Source organism: Platichthys flesus, chromosome 20 (genome assembly GCF_949316205.1).
Source record: "Platichthys flesus chromosome 20, fPlaFle2.1, whole genome shotgun sequence".
NCBI classification, from domain to species: Eukaryota; Metazoa; Chordata; class Actinopteri; order Pleuronectiformes; family Pleuronectidae; genus Platichthys; species Platichthys flesus.
In genome coordinates this window covers 10,273,269-10,292,687 of record NC_084964.1, presented here as the reverse complement: position 1 = coordinate 10,292,687, position 19,419 = coordinate 10,273,269, and the positions used below count along the sequence as shown (strand labels likewise).

Here is a 19,419-nt window from a genome sequence, read left to right as displayed (position 1 = left end):
AGCTGTGAAAAATAATCATATATTTCTGAATTCAGTTCTATGAAAATGCATCTTGAGCTGTCTGAGTGTAGTTTCTTGTTAATCAAGAGGTATATGCATTATGAGGCTATTTTTATCTAATCATTATTCAATTTCTGATCTGCAATTACAAGGCAACTTAAAATATAATTACAAATGTCAATGGAAAATTCGTATGCATTATCCATACAATCCAAACTAACTGCACAACAAAGCACATGATTGCAATGCTATGCTCTATTTAAAAACAAACACACAAGTTTATAACCCATGATAAAAATGTATTATCAAGGTCAATCAATATAATGCAAACTCATCACATATTTGCAAACATGTCCATCTCCAGATTTTTCTCATGTGACAGCAGCAGCTGCCACCTGCTGTACTTACATACTTTGGGTGTCCTTTAGATGAACGACCTGACTTCTAAGAAGTGCTAAATTATTAACCATTTTTGCAAGAGTAGCTTCAAGATGAGTTATAAACAATATTGCAGTTTCTCTAAGCTCCATGAATCCTGGATGGATTATGCAGCCGTGGATATCACAGTTTCTCTGATCTCTGAAAATCCTGAAGGATTATACAGCTGGCCTACAAGGCTTCAAAGAATATAGGAGAGCTTTAAAAACTGCAACGCAGCAACTTGTGTGATGTGCCATCAAAGACTAACTGAATTAGACCTGTGCAGTTTCGCGATGTAATGAAATTAAAAGGGACGTACCTGAGACCAGACATTAGATTGTCGATATTTGTTGTAAGCCACAAATTATAACCCTAAATTAAGTATCAGTGCTCTCTTGGTTGAAACATGCTGCATGATGCACAATTAAGATTCATCTTTCTCTCTGCCATCTGCCATAAAAAACTGTAAATGTCACAACATCAAATAAAGAAGGTTTTTATGGTTAAATTTGGAGAATACTAGACAGCAATCCACTTACCTTGGCGCCCATATTATATGTGCCCCAATCAAGTCAATAATTTGATGAGGCATACCCTGGATTAGTTTCACCTAGAAAAGCTTGAGACGCTCTTAAGAGATAAGTAAGTTTTATGTACAGAACCCACAGTACTGTATGTACTAGTACTGCCCTACAAGTCAGTAGCCAGTCAGATTGACTCTAAGCCTCAGTATACCCTCAGGTTAGGCTCTTAACGTTATCGCGATTAACAGGCAGAAAAACCTGATGACGCTGATAACTGAAGACTATTATTTTCATCATAACAACCAGCCTGACAGAGCTTGAATATGATGGTTACATCCCCCCCCCCCCCCTCTCTTCTCTCCCTCTTTGCCGCTCATCTTTCACATTTTTCTCCGCTCACCCCAACCGGGCGAGGCAGTCTTTTTTTCTCTCCACAGTTGCAAACTGCTTGCGCGTTGTGGTAAATGATCTAGTTTCTTTATACATTGTATACAAATAAGTTGTATTATTATCATTATTATTTTGTGTGCAGTAAGGCAATGCATGCACATATATAACTATTCCCAATACTTCTTATCGTCATTATTATTCTTCGTTCTTCTGCCTCAAATTTCGTCCTGCTACTCCCCCCACGAAAAATACATCAGAACGTGCATCTCGGTCGGGAATGATGTGATCCGACTTTTATCTAATTTTGTAAATTGCGAAAAACAGCGGAACCTTCAATGGCAGCCTTCATCTCTGAAACCAGTGACAGTGTCAGTGGTCATAGATCACAGGAATCTCTGATTTCTCCGACATTTGCAAAGCTGAAAGTATTGATTTCCCTTTTTTCAAGCTGGACCCCAGCCAGTCTGTGTCTCTCTCTCACTCAAACAGACCCAGTCTCTGGATCTGGAAGGAAGTACGCTGCACACATTCAACATTTCAAGGGAGGAACTTTCTAGGTATTATTACTAAGCTGTTTGTTCGATATGTATCGAGCCTATGCAGAGCTTAAATATGATGGTTACAGCAGTGTGGTTGAAGTTATAAGACAGACTTTCAGGCATATTGGCATTCAAATCAATATCCTCCCCTCTAACACACACACACACCTTTTATGTAGTTTCATAAATGTGTCTGAGCTTGACCTCCATTAGCCGTGACAAATAACAATAAAGAAATCGATTAATACCAAAAGCTTGTGTCCGCATTGGTCAGTTATTGACAAATCAGGCCTGAATGGACAGTTTTAATGACCTTTCCTCTGGATATATTCCCTTGTAAGCTGATTGGCCGAGAGTCACAACAGAGGCGGGCTCATACATTGTCTGCCGTCGGTGATTGGTTGTTTTCACGGCGGAAGGAAGACGGATCTACGTTCCTCATTGGGCAGAATCATCAGACGGCCCGTCGCCGGATTGGTCCGTACACTTGGCGCGAGAGGTTTCCCTCAAAGTTTTGAATTTTCAAACTGGATTCTTGATTCTCCACCGACCTGCAAGCTGCTGTGGTTCGGAGTTAGCACCGAGTCGGTGACACAAGTATTTTAATAATCGTTTGTTGGTAAAAACAGGAAGAATGGCGGACCCACTGAAGGTAACTGTTCGCGCATGTTTGTATTTGCTGCTCGCGCTTGTTTGTATTGGCTGCTCGTGCACGGTGAAGCTAGCTAACAGCTAGTTCCACTGCTCGCCGAACGATGAACTCCATGCTAACGGACAAAGTTAGCTAGCTGAAGTCGTACACTAGCTTAAAGCATGGACGTAATTACTGTTGTCACTGTTTTAGAAAAGCAAATGTAGTTAATTCAAAATGCACTGGTCAAGAAAACTTCATTTCTCAATGTGTGTATTGAGGAAAGAAGAGTCCGTCCCTTCCCCGACACATGGTCAAAGTTAATTATTTACATGAAGCAGCTAGTTATCTAACGCCACAGGTTTGTATTAATGTACTTGGATTTATACTGCGTGTCAACAACGTCTTTGCTCAGCGGTGTTTACAAACTTGTGCAAATGGTGCGTGTTACTGTAATGTACAGTTATAACAAGCGAAATACAAACCTAATTCTATTTCCCCTTCTGATGTGGCAGTGATTAACTCGATGAATCAGATCCCAGCAGACTGTATATAGAGTATTATTTTGTGTTTACCTAATGGCCTGAGTTTTCCTCCATGTCCACATTAACATTTAAGATTCAAATAATCGATAGGAGACTGTTTGAGCATTATCTGACCCTGCAGATGTTGGTTTGTAACATAGACAGAATAAAACATCAGAAAATTCACATTGCATTTCACTCTGTCGCTTGCAGCAAACCTTCGCTGACAACAAGCCATTGGAAAAGACAAAGAAAGATCCCAAGAGGATGTCGGTGGAGAGGATCTATCAGAAGAAGACGCAGCTGGAGCACATCCTGCTCCGGCCTGACTCCTACATAGGCTCAGTGGAGCCTGTGACCCAAGTAAGAAGTCGCACAGCAACCACACCTGTGTCTTCTTAAAGTGAATAGCTTCTATAGCTAACTTCTATTGATTTTAAGACCGCCAGTATATCTCACTTGAGCTAATGTAACTTACGCTGCAAAGTTGCATGATATCAATAACAAGATTAAAGCCTCAAGGTTCATATTATATGAAATTGATGCATCTTTATCCTTCTTCTTTTTTAGCAAATGTGGGTGTATGATGAGGGTGTTGGAATGAACTGCCGTGATGTCGTGTTTGTTCCTGGTCTTTACAAGATTTTTGATGAGATCCTTGGTGAGTGAACAGCTCTCATACTTTAAGATGGTGCACATTCTAAAAAAGACAACATTTTTGCCATCCCACTGTGGACCTATGATAATTAATCTATTTGTTTTTATATTCTTCCTACAGTTAATGCAGCTGACAATAAGCAGCGGGACAAGAGCATGTCCAGCATCAAAGTCAATATTGACGTGTGAGTAATATGAGATGGTACACCCAGAATATTGAATATTCTTACCCAAGTGTCTCTTTGACAAGTTGTAAAAAAAAAAAAGCTCTCTGTACTCCTTGAAGAATATAATGAAATATGTTTGTATTTTTTCCCTCTTAGTGAAAACAACACCATCAGTGTGTGGAATAATGGGAAGGGTATTCCTGTGGTGCAGCACAAGGTGGAGAAGGTCTTTGTGCCTGCTCTCATCTTCGGACAGCTCCTCACCTCCAGTAACTATGATGATGACGAGAAGAAAGTCACTGGTGAGACTAGTTGTGAAACAACCATTTTGTTTTGATGACAGTGCCCATCGGACATATCCATTGATGAACTTTAAAGAAAATACATTGTTTGAAGAACCTGGGTTTTTATTTAAGTAGTTTTGTTCATCTTGCCTATTGGTCATGATAGCATTTATCTCACCATAGACCTTTCTCAGGTCTTGGCCTGTGATAACAATGCTAGACGACTACATTACAATTTACAATAAACAATAATATCTGAAACATTTAATAGTAAGTTAAAATTACAACAAATTCTCCCTGTATGTTTTATGAGGTGGCCGAAGGTCCTTAAATTCACAGTGGTTGGGTCTTATCTGTTTGTCCACTTAACCTTGATTATTTCTCTGCTGTGCCAGACCGAAGTATTGTTAATTCTAGCATGCATTGTTTCATTTGTCTGTTTCTAGTCAAGTTGATTTAACTAAAGCCATTCTAGCCAGTGTAGCTAGTTTATGAACATTGTAAAATGCAACTTTATCGATATGTGGCTTGAGAAGGACAAGTGTTGGTTAAATGCCAGTGCCTGAAAGTACATATGAGGCTAACTGCACTCTATCGAAATTCTGTATACCATGGGACAGTGCGTATCAACGTGGTGGAGTCTAACAGACATAAATGTGTTTACTTTGAAAATACTATTTAATATTTTGATGTGTGTTTCCCTTGCACATTTGAATTGTTAATAGCTGTAGAAACAGTTAATTAGAATTATATGGGCTCCATTAAAGTGCAGATCCAGAATTAGTTTTTGTCATAATGGAGGGCTAAACTGAGCATCGGGTAGTAAACAGTATTTAGAGTCACATATAGAGCTTATAATAAACCTCCAACGACCAGGTTTGGTGTTCCATCAGAAGAACCTTTTCCAAACCAGCAACTTAATCCTTATCTCTTCAACAACACTTGTTTTTTAGGTGGACGTAATGGATATGGTGCAAAGCTTTGCAATATCTTCAGCACGAAGTTCACTGTGGAGACTTCCTGTAAACAGTCAAAGAAATATTTCAAGCAGGTGAGGAGGAGACGAAATTATGCTTACCCCTTTTTACGTTCAGCTTCATCTAAAAGTGAAAAAATTTCATTTTTAATGTATGTCCGTTTATTCTACAGACTTGGTACGACAACATGGGCAGGACCGTAGATGCCAAGATCACAGCCTTTGAAGGAGAGGAATACACATGCATCACCTTCAAGCCAGATCTACCCAAGTTCAAGATGAGCAGCTTGGACAAAGATATTGTGGCACTGATGACCAGGAGGGCCTACGACATTGCTGGAGCCGCTAAGGGTGTCCGTGTGTATTTCAATGGCAAGAAGCTGCCAGTAAGTTATTTGACTGTTTCAGTTTTTTAGAAAGTATTCAGACTACTATATATTATTTGGGGCATTTATGAAATCTTTTTTTTTTTTTTTTTTTTTTTTTTACATCTTCAATTGCTACACAGCTTTGATGTCCGATGTATTTTAAATGATACAAAACGGCATAATCTCTCTACCATTTCTAACTGCCCATCGATTGAGTTTGTTTATGTGCGAGGGACAGGGCTCATTAATCAACACACTAAATACTTTCCATTAGCCAGAGTTGGCTGAATGAGCTAATCTTCATCCATTGTCCCTAGCCAGTTTTCACAAGGCCATCTGAACTTAATGGTCTATTTTATATAATTACAAATGACAATGGATAATTCCTGTGCATTTTATATACCATCCAAAGCAACTATACAAAAAAAAATCCATCATTAAAACCCCAGATCCCCTAAAAATAAGCAACTTAACCAGAATCAAAAATTATTATTAGAATAAAACATCCAAAGCCACACTTAGAATACAAAGCCTCAAATATACATATAAACTAAACTACATGAGATAAATTTGAATGATAACAATTTGGTTTGCTTTCAGCCACATCTTAAGTTTATATGCAAAGGTTCGATTAGCTCTTAGGATTTTGCTGATGATCACATACGTTTGTATATTAATTGTTCTCCAGGTTACGGGCTTCCGAAGCTACGTGGACATGTATGTGAAGGACAAGGTGGATGAGCTTGGTGTGCCCCTCGTCATCATCCATGAGGCTGTGGATGAGCGCTGGGAGGTCTGCCTCACCATGAGCGAGAAAGGTTTCCAGCAAGTCAGCTTTGTCAACAGTATTGCCACGACCAAGGTAATTCTACATTCTAATGCGTTAACTGTGTTTTTGGGTGTTGCAGAGTGATTGATACATGAGTCCGGGTTACGACCCTGATGCCATACCATCATTTCATTTTTTTAAGTGATCTATTGGAATACTGATTGTCAATGCTGATTTGATGTATTTCGTCAGCCCTGATAAAATTCAATTCTTAATGCAGCTATGAAGCATTTTATGGCTGACTGATCTAGTAGACCAGGGTTCTCTGGCATCTAAGTACAAGTTTGGCTTCTCTCCCAGTCACTTAGCGTCACTGTGATTAAGACTTATGACATTTATTCTGTAAAAGGGATCTAATGTTTGTTCTTTGGACCTCAGGGAGGGAGGCACGTCGACTATGTGGCTGACCAGGTGGTCAAGAAGCTTATTGAAGTGGTGAAGAAAAAGAACAAAGCTGGGGTGGCCGTCAAGCCTTTTCAGGTACAGTCATCATATATTATATTTATTGTATAATGAAGCTGGAATTTAGCGATTATTGGTATTGTATTGAGATGATCAAATATTGTTTTACCAAAGATATGACCCTGTATTATTCACTCCTTCTGCAGGTGAAGAACCACATGTGGCTGTTTGTCAACTGCCTGATTGAGAACCCCACCTTTGACTCTCAGACCAAAGAAAACATGACACTGCAGCAGAAGAGTTTTGGATCCAACTGTAGTCTCAGTGACAAGTTCATCAAACAGGTGCTAATAAAAAAATAAAATAATGTTTTATTGTTTACCTCAAAGTTGTATTTCTTCAGATTCCTGATTACCCTTCATTTTTGTTCCCAACAGGCCACATCCTGTGGGATTGTGGAAAGTATAATGAACTGGGTGAAGTTCAAAGCTCTATCGCAGCTCAATAAGAAATGCTCAGCTGTCAAGCACACCAAAATCAAAGGGGTACCAAAACTAGATGATGCTAATGATGCAGGTATTGTCTACCAATCCCATTCTTTCCTCTTTAAATACAGTTTGGCCATTTCAAAAGACAAATGATCGGTAATAACCATGTTTTCTGGCAGGTGGGAAGAACTCCATTGGCTGCACTCTGATCCTTACTGAGGGAGACTCAGCCAAAACACTGGCCGTGTCTGGGCTCGGAGTTATCGGCAGGGACCGCTATGGCGTCTTTCCACTGAGGGGAAAAATGCTTAATGTCCGGGAGGCCACTCACAAACAGGTGAGGCCCAGCCAGAAATGAGTCGTCTATTAGATGGCAGCATACTGTTTTTGCAGATCCATACAGATTCTTAAATGGTGTAGTGAAACACTTTTATAATGGGTTCAATCAAAGAAAACCCCATTTAATTGATAATTTGGTTAGAAAATTTTGAGGTCAAGGAGAAATATGTCTTATTTTCCCGAATAGTAATTTTTAATCATCTAATTCTTTAAGTTTACCCAACAGCTGAAAGTGACTTTGTTTTACTCTTACCTCTCAGATTATGGAGAACGCCGAGATAAACAGCATCATTAAGATCATCGGTCTTCAGTACAAGAAGAACTACAGCGACCCAGAATCTCTCAAGACTCTGCGTTATGGCAAGATCATGATCATGACAGACCAGGTGTGCTTTCATCACGTACCGATGTGTTTGATTTACTTAACCAATATTTGTTCTATTTATTGAAAACCTTTTTTATGACCATTGGTTAAAGTTTAAGTTTAACTTGTTTTAAATATATTTATATTAATGGACTCTCTTCCTGTGACAGGATCAAGATGGCTCCCACATTAAGGGCTTGCTGATCAACTTCATCCACCACAACTGGCCGTCTTTGCTGCGCCATAACTTCCTGGAAGAGTTCATTACCCCCATCATCAAGGTACCAAAATTCACTGGATGGGTTGATTTAAAATCTTGGTTGTAGAGGCCAGTAAATCACAGGGATACATAGTTTGGGTGTATGACTTGCTCTTATCACTTTATTATTATTACATTATTCAAAGGTGGAAAATAATGAGGAGCAGTACCAGATAACTGAATTATTGTCGATTTTCAGCCCTGATAGTCTTTCTATATATATCCTGCTTGAATTTACAACAATACTGCCATCTGGTGGCAAAAGACTGCAACACTCTAATTGTTGGTTTTGGTCTGTCTAAAATGTTGACATAAGAAAATATGAAGACAAAGTGTTCGAAGAGGTCTTTTATTTCTCTCTCTGTAGGTGACTTTCAAGAAAACTCAGCAGTCTTTCTACAGTATCCCTGAGTTCAATGAGTGGAAGGATGGTCAGGCCAACCACAAATCTTGGAGAATAAAATACTACAAAGGTTTGTTACAAACCCCTGTGTGGTAGTAAGATAGACAAGTAAGCAACACTTTACACCTGACTATTGTCATGGTTATAGGTCTGTGTATTAACAATTCTTCATCCAAGAAGCAATCTCACTTTGTTGAATTTGTCATCACAGGTTTGGGAACCAGCACATCGCAGGAAGCCAAGGAGTACTTCTGTGATATGCAGAGACACCGTATCCCATTCAAGTACGCTGGTCCTGAAGACGATGAAGCTATCACCCTTGTAAGATGTTACACATCTCTTCCTCATTTTCATAGAGTGATATGCGTCTCAAGGCATCACAACATTCTTGGCAAACATTTTTGATATCACGTAATGTACACCCACATGATACAATTTAATCATCACGAATTTCTTGCGAGGATACAATTAGTGTTGGGAATGTCAATAATTAAATTCTTGTGTCTCTTTTAGGCCTTTAGCAAAAAGAAAATAGAAGAGCGGAAAGAGTGGCTGACCAATTTCATGAACAACAGGCGTCAGCGCAGAGAGCACAACCTCCCCGAGGTAACGTCCCAGCCACTGTCAACCACTATGTGATTTTAGTTCTGTTATAAGTGAAGATTTAATGTATGTTTTGCTGTCTCTTCTCAGGACTACCTGTACGGTCAGACCACAAAGTCCCTCTCCTACAACCAATTTATCAACAAGGAGCTGGTACATTTCTCCAACTCTGACAACGAGAGGTCACTTCCCTGCCTGGTGGATGGTGCGTGAAATGATCATGTTCACCTTAAATAAAGAAATGTAACTCATAAGAAATACTGGGAGAGTCTAACGTTTGTGTGTGTGTGTCAGGTCTAAAACCTGGCCAGAGGAAGGTGTTGTTCTGTTGCTTAAAGAGAAACGACAAACGTGAAGTCAAGGTGGCCCAGTTGGCTGGCTCAGTTGCTGAGATGTCGGCGTACCACCATGGAGAGGTGAGATAACTTCACCCTTTAATGAGCTTGTGACTCAGTTTACACCAGACAGACGACTTTTGTTAACTAGCTTCCTTTAGCTGTTCAGACATGTCCTGCAAATAAAGTCAGGAGAATTGATAACAGAGTTTACCCACAGTCCTCCTTTCACACATACACAACACAGCGGGAGGTTCTCAGCACAGCCGCTTTCAAAACAGCCACAAATCCTCTGCATTATTCAGTCGAGAGGTGGGGATTTTCTTGTCAACACACAGACACCGGTGTCGACTCTTATCGCCACAAACTCACTAGACATTTTTGTCTGTGTTTTCTTTGTTAATCACACTTCTTTTTCACAAGGAGGTATTTTTTTTTGTCTTGCTTATTTAAACTTATTTAGTTTCATTAACTCTAATGATGTACTTCTTCACAACTCTTCTCATTTCCAGATCTCTCTGATGATGACCATTGTTGGCTTGGCCCAGAACTTTGTGGGAAGCAACAACCTGAACCTGTTGCAGCCTCAGGGTCAGTTTGGAACCAGGTTGCACGGTGGCAAGGACTCTGCCAGCCCTCGTTACATCTTCACCATGCTCAGGTCAGCCGCCTCCCGCATCTACAAATAGTCTCAATCCTTTGGCCTCCGGCAGTAACCTACATGGTTTCAGAATTTACAGGAGTTAATTTCATTGTTTTAGTCTGATTAACTTAACGATCCTTCCACCGTTATGTCCCTCCAGCCCTCTGGCCCGCCTTATTTTCCCAGCTGTGGACGACAACCTGCTCAAGTACAACTTTGATGACAACCAGCGCGTAGAGCCAGAGTGGTACATACCCATCATCCCCACTGTGCTGGTGAATGGAGCCGATGGTATCGGCACAGGTTGGGCCAGCAGGATCCCGAACTTCAACATAAGAGAGATCGTCGCCAACATCCACCGAATGCTCAACCGCGAGGAGCCGCTGCCCATGGTGAGGACAGGAAGTGGCTGTTGTTGCTCTCTAAAACAATTTTCTGAAACAGATGATGAGGGGGATTCTTTTTTTTTGCATAGCTTCCAAACTACAAAGGCTTCAAGGGCACAATTGAGCATTTGGCGGACAACCATTACATGAACACCGGCGAGGTCGCCATCATTGATTCCACCACCATCGAGATATCTGAATTGCCCGTCAAAACTTGGACACAGGTCAGTTTTTTTTAAACCTCATCTTTCTTAAGAATGCTCCATCATGTACATATTTATTCAGCAGTTAGGGCTTTAATTTCCTCTTCATGTCATTTAATGTCATTCTGTGTTCCTTAGACCTACAAGGAGAATGTACTGGAGCCAATGTTGAATGGCACAGAGAAGGTTTCTCCTCTGATCACCGACTACAAGGAGTACCACACCGACACCACTGTGCGCTTTGTGGTCAAGATGGCAGAAGAGAAGCTGATTGAGGCGGAAGCTGCCGGCCTCCATAAAGTCTTCAAACTGCAGAGTCCCCTCACCTGCAATTCTATGGTAATGGCTGCCACATACATGCACACAGTTTATATTCCCAAAGGAGTGAAAAAGTCTTCTAAAAACATCCCGTATTTTTTTTTTTTATAGGTTCTGTTTGACCATGTTGGCAGCCTGAAGAAGTACGAGTCTGTGCAGGATATTCTCAAGGACTTCTTTGAGTTGAGGATGAAGTACTATTCGCTGAGAAAGGACTGGTTGGTCGGCATGCTGGGGGCAGAGAGCGCCAGACTCACCAATCAGGCCCGCTTCATCCTGGAGAAAATCGAGGGCCTCCTGGTCATTGGTTAGTGGCATGTTGCAAGTTATTGTTTAGAGTACACCATGTGGCAATTTAACTCAAAGACAAGCAAACAAGAAAAATAGATATTTGTATTTGTACATTTTTGCGATCGAAAAGTTTGTCTTAGGAAGCCTCAATTTAGAGGATAATTTTTGCCATTATTAATGAGACCTGTTGTTTGTGTATCAACTCTGTTTACCTACTTGTAGAGAACAAGCCAAAGAAGGAACTGATCCGCATGCTGCAGCAGATGGGCTACGACTCGGATCCAGTCAAGGCTTGGAAACAGGCTCAAGAGAAGGTGAGTCAATTTGATCCAACTGGTTTTCAGTGAGGAATGTTGAATGCTCAGCCCCCACTTGTGCAAAACCAATTATTTATTTGTTTTCATGCTTTTAGAATGAGGAGCAGCTGGAGGAGGGAGAGGAGGAGGAAGGAGAAGAGAAGGAAGACCCCAGTGCGCCGGATTACAACTACCTACTCAGCATGCCCATGTGGTTCCTGAGCAAAGAGAAGAAAGAGGAGCTGTGCAAACAGAGGGATGCTAAGGTCTGATGTTCAGCTCTGCCACAAGCTCACGAATAGACAAAATCTAAACTTTAACATTGGAATCTATCATCTAAACTTTGCCCGTTTTTCACTCAATTTTTTTCTACAGATAACAGAGCTGAACACCCTGAAGAAGAAGTCACCATCAGACTTGTGGAGGGAAGACCTTGCTGCTTTCTCTGAGGAACTAGTGGTATGTACTCTGAATTTTTCTCTTGGATTTTTCTCTCATAATGTGGCTAACTGACATATCATTATATACATATTGAGTGTTGATCTGCGCTTTGAATTCTAATTAACTTCCGTGTTGTCAGCGTCAAACTTTTCCCCCCTTAATCTTCTTCTGCTCTTGTTCTTCCTTATTCTCAGAACGTTGAGGCCAAAGAAAAGGAGGGTAACGCCATGCCACCCAAAAAGGGGACTGGAAAAGGCAAAGCCGTGAAGGTGAAGCAGGAGACTCTGCCCACTCCCCAGGGCCGCCGAGTCATCCCACGGGTCACCAGTACCATGAAAGCTGAGGCCAGCAAGAAAGCAGAAGTCAAGAAAGGCAAGAAGATCAAGGTATGTCTCTTCAAATTTCGTGAATTGGGGTGGTAGTGGAATCATCCAAACCCTGTCTGTATCTTGCTGTAGCACAATCCCCAATTGTAAGATGTTGCTTGACTTTGTTATTGTGGCTGCAGGGTGAAGATGTTGTGGTGAAAATGGAGTTTGGCGAAGATGCAGAGAACGCAGAGCCAGAGGAGGAGCTTGGCTTGGCTGCACGACTTGGCAAGAAAACTAAAACACAGCCAAAAGTTAAAGGTAGAGAAATGTTTACCCTACCATGTTTTGAGTTTTAGTGCGGTAGCCATCACGGACCATGTGACTTTCTGTTTGCACTACCTTTTTTTTTGATAGCCAGTAAAATATTCCCCTTTCAACTCAAAGTATTGTTTAAAAAAAGCTGGATTGTGTTTATATTAAATATAACTTAAAAAAGAAACGTATTTCTCTTCAGCCGCATCAAAGCTAGGCAAGCAGACCACCATTCAGTTCAAGCCCGCTGCCAAGAAGCCCAAGAAGGACCCGTGGTCGGAGGACGAGTCTCAAGATCTGTCCAGCGGGGACATGGAGACGGAGGAGGTGGTGGAGGCCAGGGAACGTGTCGAGCGTAAAACTAAAGGTGAGTCTGAGCCCAATCCCCCTCGTCAGTAAGAGTTAAGACGAGTGTATTGAGATATTTCTCATCATATGAAAAGGCTGCTTGCTCCTACACCCTGTATACTCAGCACATTGTTTTAAGTGCTTCCCTTACAAAGACCACCAGATGTGACATTCCAGACTCGTTTTGGTATTTTGAATTACAACAGAGCTAGAACTCATTTCCTGAGTCCCTCCGCTCTTATCTCAATCTACTTCTTACTTGATGACTGATCTATTATGAGGTAGACTCTTGTATAACAACCCCCCCTCCCCCCAAAAAATCCACCCTTTCTGTTTCTTTGCTCTTCAGCTGCAGTAAAGTACAGCGTCTCTGACAGTGAAGATGACTTTGATGACTGGGGGAAGAAGGATGCTCCAAAAAAGAAAGCGGTTGTCAGTGATGACGAATCCAGCTTCGCCCCAGACAACAGCATCGTGGTCGACAGCGAAATGGACTCTCCAGCGCCACCACCCAAAGTCCCAGAACCTGCGTGAGTATTAGACAACAGCCTCTATCAATAAAGCTTCTTGCCCATTGAGTGTCTTTCTGTTTATTTACCTCATATGTCCTCATTTCTATGCAGGAAGAAAGTGACAAAGCCCAAATCAACTGTGAAAAAGGCTGAGACCAAGTCGAGCTGTAAGTGTTTTCCCAGCATAGCCGTGTGTGATGAGTCTGATAAAATGTTGAGCCTGATAATCAACTGGTTTCTCTTTGTGGGTCTGTTCAGCTCAGTCCGATGATCAGGCGCCCGCGTCCAAGGCTCCAGTTCAACGCAAAACCAAAGAGGCTGCGCCCAAGAAAGCTGCAGCTGCTAAGAAACCAGCTGCTCCCAAGAAGAAGGCTGCAGGTATTTATGTTTATTTTATTAAAAGGGACAATTCACATTGAATAGTCCAACAACTTGGATAGTGTAAATGTGCCAGATTTAGCCATGCAGTCTAGTTTATAACTCCAGGATGAATAAACATACAAATTACACATTAACACATGTATGATAATCAGAATTACATGCACCGACTTAGCATGAATAAATAACAAGGATATATGAAAAATGTACAAAGGATTGCGGAAGGTACAAAACTACAAATGATTGGTAAAACAATAATATGTGTTAAAAAGTTGAAAAAAGAAAACATGTGTGTAACCTAAGAATGAGGAGCTTAGTGCTGCTTGTATCATACAGGATAGAGAGCAAATGTATAGTTTTAATAGAAGAAAAGATTTGTTTTTAGCATAAAATTGTAGTTACAGTTACGACACTCACAAAAGTCCAATTTGTAATATGTGATGTATTTGTAGAACTCGTATAGATTAAACACTTTAGGTGAGTGTTTCATGTTAGCTAATTGCCATATTTGACTGTGGTTTGTTTTTCTTGTTCTTTTCTCTTAGATGCGAAGCAGCCGTCGATCCTGGACGCTCTCTCTAAGACCAAACCTATCTCCAAAACTACCTCCAAGCCCTTCTCTTCGTTTGACTCGAGTGATTCAGAAGCTGATGTTAAAGTTACAAAGGCGAAGGTGGCTCTCAAGCGGAAACAAGTTGTCAGTGACGACTCCGACAGCGGCTCCGACAACCTCATGTCCCGCCTCAAGGCCAAAATGACCGCCGGCAGCAAGGTCAGCTTTCACTCTGAATTCAGATTTTTCCATGGAAGTCTCTAGAGGCTTATGTAGGACTTATTTTGTGATTTTCCAGTCTCTTAACACCTTGTTTGTGCCTGAATATTTTTCTTTGGTATAGAAAACGAAGAAATGGGAAGAGGACGACAGCTTCCAGGTTTCAGATCAGGAGGCGGCAGAACCTATCAAAGCCACAGCAGCGAAAGAGAAGCCCACACGTGCCCGCAAACCTGTTGCCTACATCCTGGACTCCGACTCAGATGAAGACTTTTAAATTTTGCATCCAAGTTAAACTACTTATTCAAGATTCTTTAGTAACTTTAACACCTATGTTGTGCCATGTGTTTAAAACGGCTTCACTTTAATAAATTGGGGTGTGGTGGCTGCACACCCCGAGCCTGAATACGTCCTGTAGAGGCTCAAGTTTCTGATCTGTTGCACAGCAAAGAAAACGAGTTTTAAATACATATTTGTTTGTGTTGTTTGTTGACTTGTTTGTGTGTGTTGGTCACGTTTTAAGCCTGAAAATGTATTACTTGAAAGTTCCTCTGTTTGCAATCTGATGTTTTGTCCTGTAAATATTTCAATGGCTGTTCGTTTTTATACGTAGAAAAAATAAAGCTAACGTGTTTGTACTGATTTGTGTTCTCGTGGAATTTCAATTTGCATGAAAATCTTGCTCGACCGCTAACGTCTCATGAACCGTGTCGCCGATTGTGTCTGTACAAGTCAGGTTCTCATGAGTGTGTAAGGAAGGGTGGACCATCTGTCACATGTGTTAGATTCACTGGGGAACGGGTCGCTTAGAAATATGAATGGGTGAGTTTCATTTAATTTTAAAAGATAGCGACTGACTTCAAGGCTTTTTGTTTTCAGTCTCAAGACCTGTTTGATCATTGACAGTTGTAGTGATAAGTTATCGGTATATTAAGCCACAATAAAAATGTTAATCAGTAGTGATTAGAATGTTGTTTACAGTAAATGCAGTGGTTTTAATGAAGCTGATCCGTGTAATCGTTGATTCACTGGGAAGTTGTGACTGAACAAATCCTAAACTCAAAACCACAGTCGTTTTCACATGTTCTCCTGTGAGCAGGGCAACCGGTGGTACAGCTTAGCACAGATCCTTCCTGCCATTTAGGAAGCGCTTTGAAAATGCTCATCAAGATTTAGCCTCTCTCTGGGTAAACATCACTTTTGTGTTGTACTCCGGTGGGGGAGGAATTTCCTCAAACCGCCGCCGCCCTGTCAATTATAAGCACCGGGCAAAACCTCGATCCCGGGCCATTTGGAGCGAGCGAGAGCGACACAAGTCAGGCTGGACATGAGCTTAACGTCTGGATCGGATGTGACTTCATACCTTGGAGTCATACCTGTGTGGCAGGAGATAAATGAGAAGAGCCCCAGACAGGATTTTTTAGGCTTATCAGAGGTCTAGGTTGCAGGTGTCACTGAAACACCTTTTGCTGAACCTGTTCTGTCGTCTGATCGCATCTGAGTCGAGTATCCGACTCGACCAGCCGGTGTTTTTCCAACCGTTGGCGCTTGTAAGTGACTGAGACTGAATTCATCTCGCTTAGGCCTTTGCAACTCCAAATTAAAACCCACACTCAGGGGTAGAGTACATGCCAGTGTTGCTGTTGTATTCCTTGAATTGCTGTTATTGCAGGTTGTATAATCCTGTTTTACTTTTAGGTCTTTGGAATCTGAGGCGCTATCACTGATTCAGACGCAGGAGCCGGGGACCAAACTTTGACCTGCAGATCAGTCTCACTGAGTCATGAAATTGGGATAACAGGTCACTAGTTTCTGTTTTCATCCAGAGGCAGCTGTCACTCCGAGAAGGACGGGTGGATAAATCACTGCACTCCCAAGGATCCTTACCCGGGACACTGCTGCAATCATGGGGGAATGGGGCTACCTCGGCGGTCTCTTCGACACCCTCCAGGCCCACTCGCCGATGCTTGGCCGTTTCTGGCTCTTGCTCATGCTCGTGTTCAGGATTCTGATCCTGGGAACCGTCGCCAGTGACTTGTTCGACGACGAGCAGGAGGAGTTTGCCTGCAACACCCTCCAGCCGGGCTGCAAGCAGGTGTGCTACGACATGGCCTTCCCCATCTCCCAGTACAGATTCTGGGTGTTCCACATTGTCCTCATCGCCACGCCGTCTCTGGTCTTCCTCATGTACGCCATGCACCACCACAACAAGAGGGAAAGACGCTCCCAATCCAGCAGCCAGCAGCAGAGAGAGGACCGGCGCATCCGGAGGCTCTACATCGTCAACGTGGCCTTTCGCTTGGTGGCAGAAGTTGGCTTCCTGGTGGGCCAGTGGAAGCTGTACGGCTTCAAGGTGGAGGCCCAGTTCCCCTGTAGCCGCTTTCCCTGCCCCTACACCGTGGACTGCTTCGTCTCCCGCCCTGCAGAGAAGACCATCTTCCTCTGCTTCTACTTCGCTGTGGGGGTGATATCAGCCGTTGCCAGCTTAGCCGAGTTTCTCTACGGCTCCATGAAGTGGTTTTGCACGGGCCGGAAGCCCTCCCACGTAGAGCGCTCCTGCGATTGCCAGAACTGCCAGAACCTCAAAAACTGCAAGCAAGAGGAGGAGGAGGAGGAGGAGGAGGAGGAGCAGCTGGCCAAAGGAAGGCCGGGGTCACAGAGTGCGCCCGGCAGCGTGAGGCTGAAGGGAGGTTTGCAGAGGAGCAGTCGAAAGGTCTCAAGCATCGGCCACAAGCACAGGGGCGGCAAACATGTGAGCTGCAGGACATTCATGGTGTGAGAGAGAGAGAGAGAGAGAGAGAGAGCCTTGGGGATGCAGGTCGTCTTTCTCTTTGTTAATTTATTGTTAAGTATCTTTCTAATTCCTGTTATTCAATTCATTTCACTCTTAAAGAGCTGAGGCGTGGCTTATGATGTGAGACGTCATGAGGAAATGCTCGAGAGAAAAGACTGATGATAGAACGGATGCGTGCCAGATATTTGTGTGTCGTTTGCTTCAGTTAGTCATAACAGACGACAAAGGACAGAGCGGAGCACACTGTGTAACAATGACTTGATCTTTGTTTTAAAGAGACCTGATTGCACATCCCTGTATCACATCCTGTGAGATGGGAAACAAAAACCCTGAAGCAGTATTTAGAGAACACTCTGTCATTCTAGTGGTTTTGCACATTGAATTTATAAATGACATTAACTGTCTCTGAAACCGGGAAACCACCTTTATTTAAATTCCTTTTTAGGAAATATGCTTATTCACTTTCCTGCAGCAGACACAGTTTGTCAACTTGAAAGACTGGAGTTAGGAAACTTCATGTGGATTCATGAGGCGATAGAGAGACACTAAACATTTGTGCACTGATTTTACTAAGGTCTTACGTTTGTCTATCTACATTGATCAATGTAAGATCGACCATGTTTGATGTTTTGGTACAACTTTATAACAATACACCATTTACAATAAAGGGTTTTAGCTAACTGTTATCGTTAATAGTTAGAAATGTATTTGATAAAACTTTAAAGATCGTTTCATTAGCCATAATTAAAATCAACTTTTGCATTACCAGGTTGTGAAAAGTGCCTTTTTGACTTTATTTTTAACTTGTTAAGCATCATGAGCAGCGCACTCATTGTAGTATTACCAAACACAATGGCTGAGCACCAGCTGAAAGGAATTTCTTTAACCCAAACGTTATAATGGCTTGTAACTGGTCTATGAATCAATAATAACAATAGATCATGAATATTCATATACTAAATGTTTATCAGAAGCACTTTATAACAATGGCATTTCACTTTTCAGTCAATCAAATTTAAATGGCTGATTCAGGTTTGTAATATTTTCAACATAGTTACATTGTAACACATGTAACTATGTTTGAATGTATGAAACAATATTGAATTCTTCTCTACTGTGAAGTTCACGTTCCCACAATTCAGTTGTCAGCTAAAATTATATCATGCAACGGCTGCAAGAAATGGTGGAAACACATTTTGTCCTTCGGTTTCAATTTTAAATTCAAGGAGGAATTGTATGTGATGTCTCTCTGCTCTAAACTGCTTTGTCATGTTCATCAGTGCTAATGTAAAAACTCAGTGCCAAGTCTCCTGGTGACTTGGCAGATCTGAATATAGAGTATAGAAGAATGTTTTCACATTCATCTTCTGAAGAGGGGAAATCTTTAACCTCATTTTAACACAAACACGTTATTAAAAACATTATATATGATTTACAACACAATGTATCTTTGTATGCAATTATTGTGTCCAGCACTTAAACTGTATATTAAACAATTTGCTGCAGATTCGTAGATTTTGTATTTTTCCATATTTTAATATTTTTCTACAACTAAGTATATTCAACTTTTTGGGGTACAAAACAAAACATTACCTGTATCATTCATGTATAATGTTAAAGAGAAATAAACACTGTCCAATCCAACATACAAATCCAAGCAGTGTTTTCTTATCTCTAAATGTTGAGTTTGCTGGGTCCTGCTTTCGACTCAAATAGAGAAATATTTTGAACATTTTATATAAAGCTTGTACTTGTACCCTGAAAAGAAGATTCTTGAGTTGTGTGTCCTTCGGTTTTCAGACCCTTTTCTTTGTACAGTCACGGGTTTATTCAGCCATTTTTTCTTTTGGCTTTTGAATATGTTGCAAATCAACCTCCTGCAGAACAACCTCCGTATATCACATACACCAAA

At 41.5% G+C, this 19,419-nt stretch overlaps 2 protein-coding genes across 2 annotated transcripts; both read left to right on the top strand.

Annotated features, from left to right (window-relative positions):
- The first annotated feature begins 2,407 nt into the window (after nt 1–2,407).
- top2a (DNA topoisomerase II alpha) lies at nt 2,408–15,355 on the top strand. Its single transcript, XM_062378571.1, has 35 exons — nt 2,408–2,525; nt 3,242–3,391; nt 3,599–3,689; nt 3,807–3,870; nt 4,009–4,154; nt 5,090–5,187; nt 5,286–5,498; nt 6,169–6,342; nt 6,688–6,789; nt 6,918–7,055; nt 7,149–7,287; nt 7,379–7,536; nt 7,799–7,924; nt 8,073–8,183; nt 8,529–8,634; nt 8,776–8,885; nt 9,078–9,170; nt 9,258–9,372; nt 9,462–9,583; nt 10,015–10,163; nt 10,306–10,537; nt 10,621–10,755; nt 10,873–11,073; nt 11,164–11,359; nt 11,566–11,657; nt 11,756–11,905; nt 12,015–12,098; nt 12,275–12,466; nt 12,589–12,709; nt 12,906–13,070; nt 13,401–13,581; nt 13,675–13,730; nt 13,822–13,941; nt 14,487–14,713; nt 14,838–15,355. Exons 1-35 carry the CDS (start codon nt 2,508–2,510, stop codon nt 14,988–14,990), a joined length of 4,728 nt encoding a protein of 1,575 aa, XP_062234555.1. The 5' UTR covers nt 2,408–2,507; the 3' UTR covers nt 14,991–15,355.
- A 432-nt stretch (nt 15,356–15,787) lies between these two features.
- On the top strand, nt 15,788–18,348 carry LOC133931642 (gap junction delta-3 protein-like). The gene has a single exon (XM_062378572.1). It carries the CDS (start codon nt 16,620–16,622, stop codon nt 17,490–17,492), a length of 873 nt encoding a protein of 290 aa, XP_062234556.1. The 5' UTR covers nt 15,788–16,619; the 3' UTR covers nt 17,493–18,348.
- Nucleotides 18,349–19,419: the final 1,071 nt, after the last annotated feature.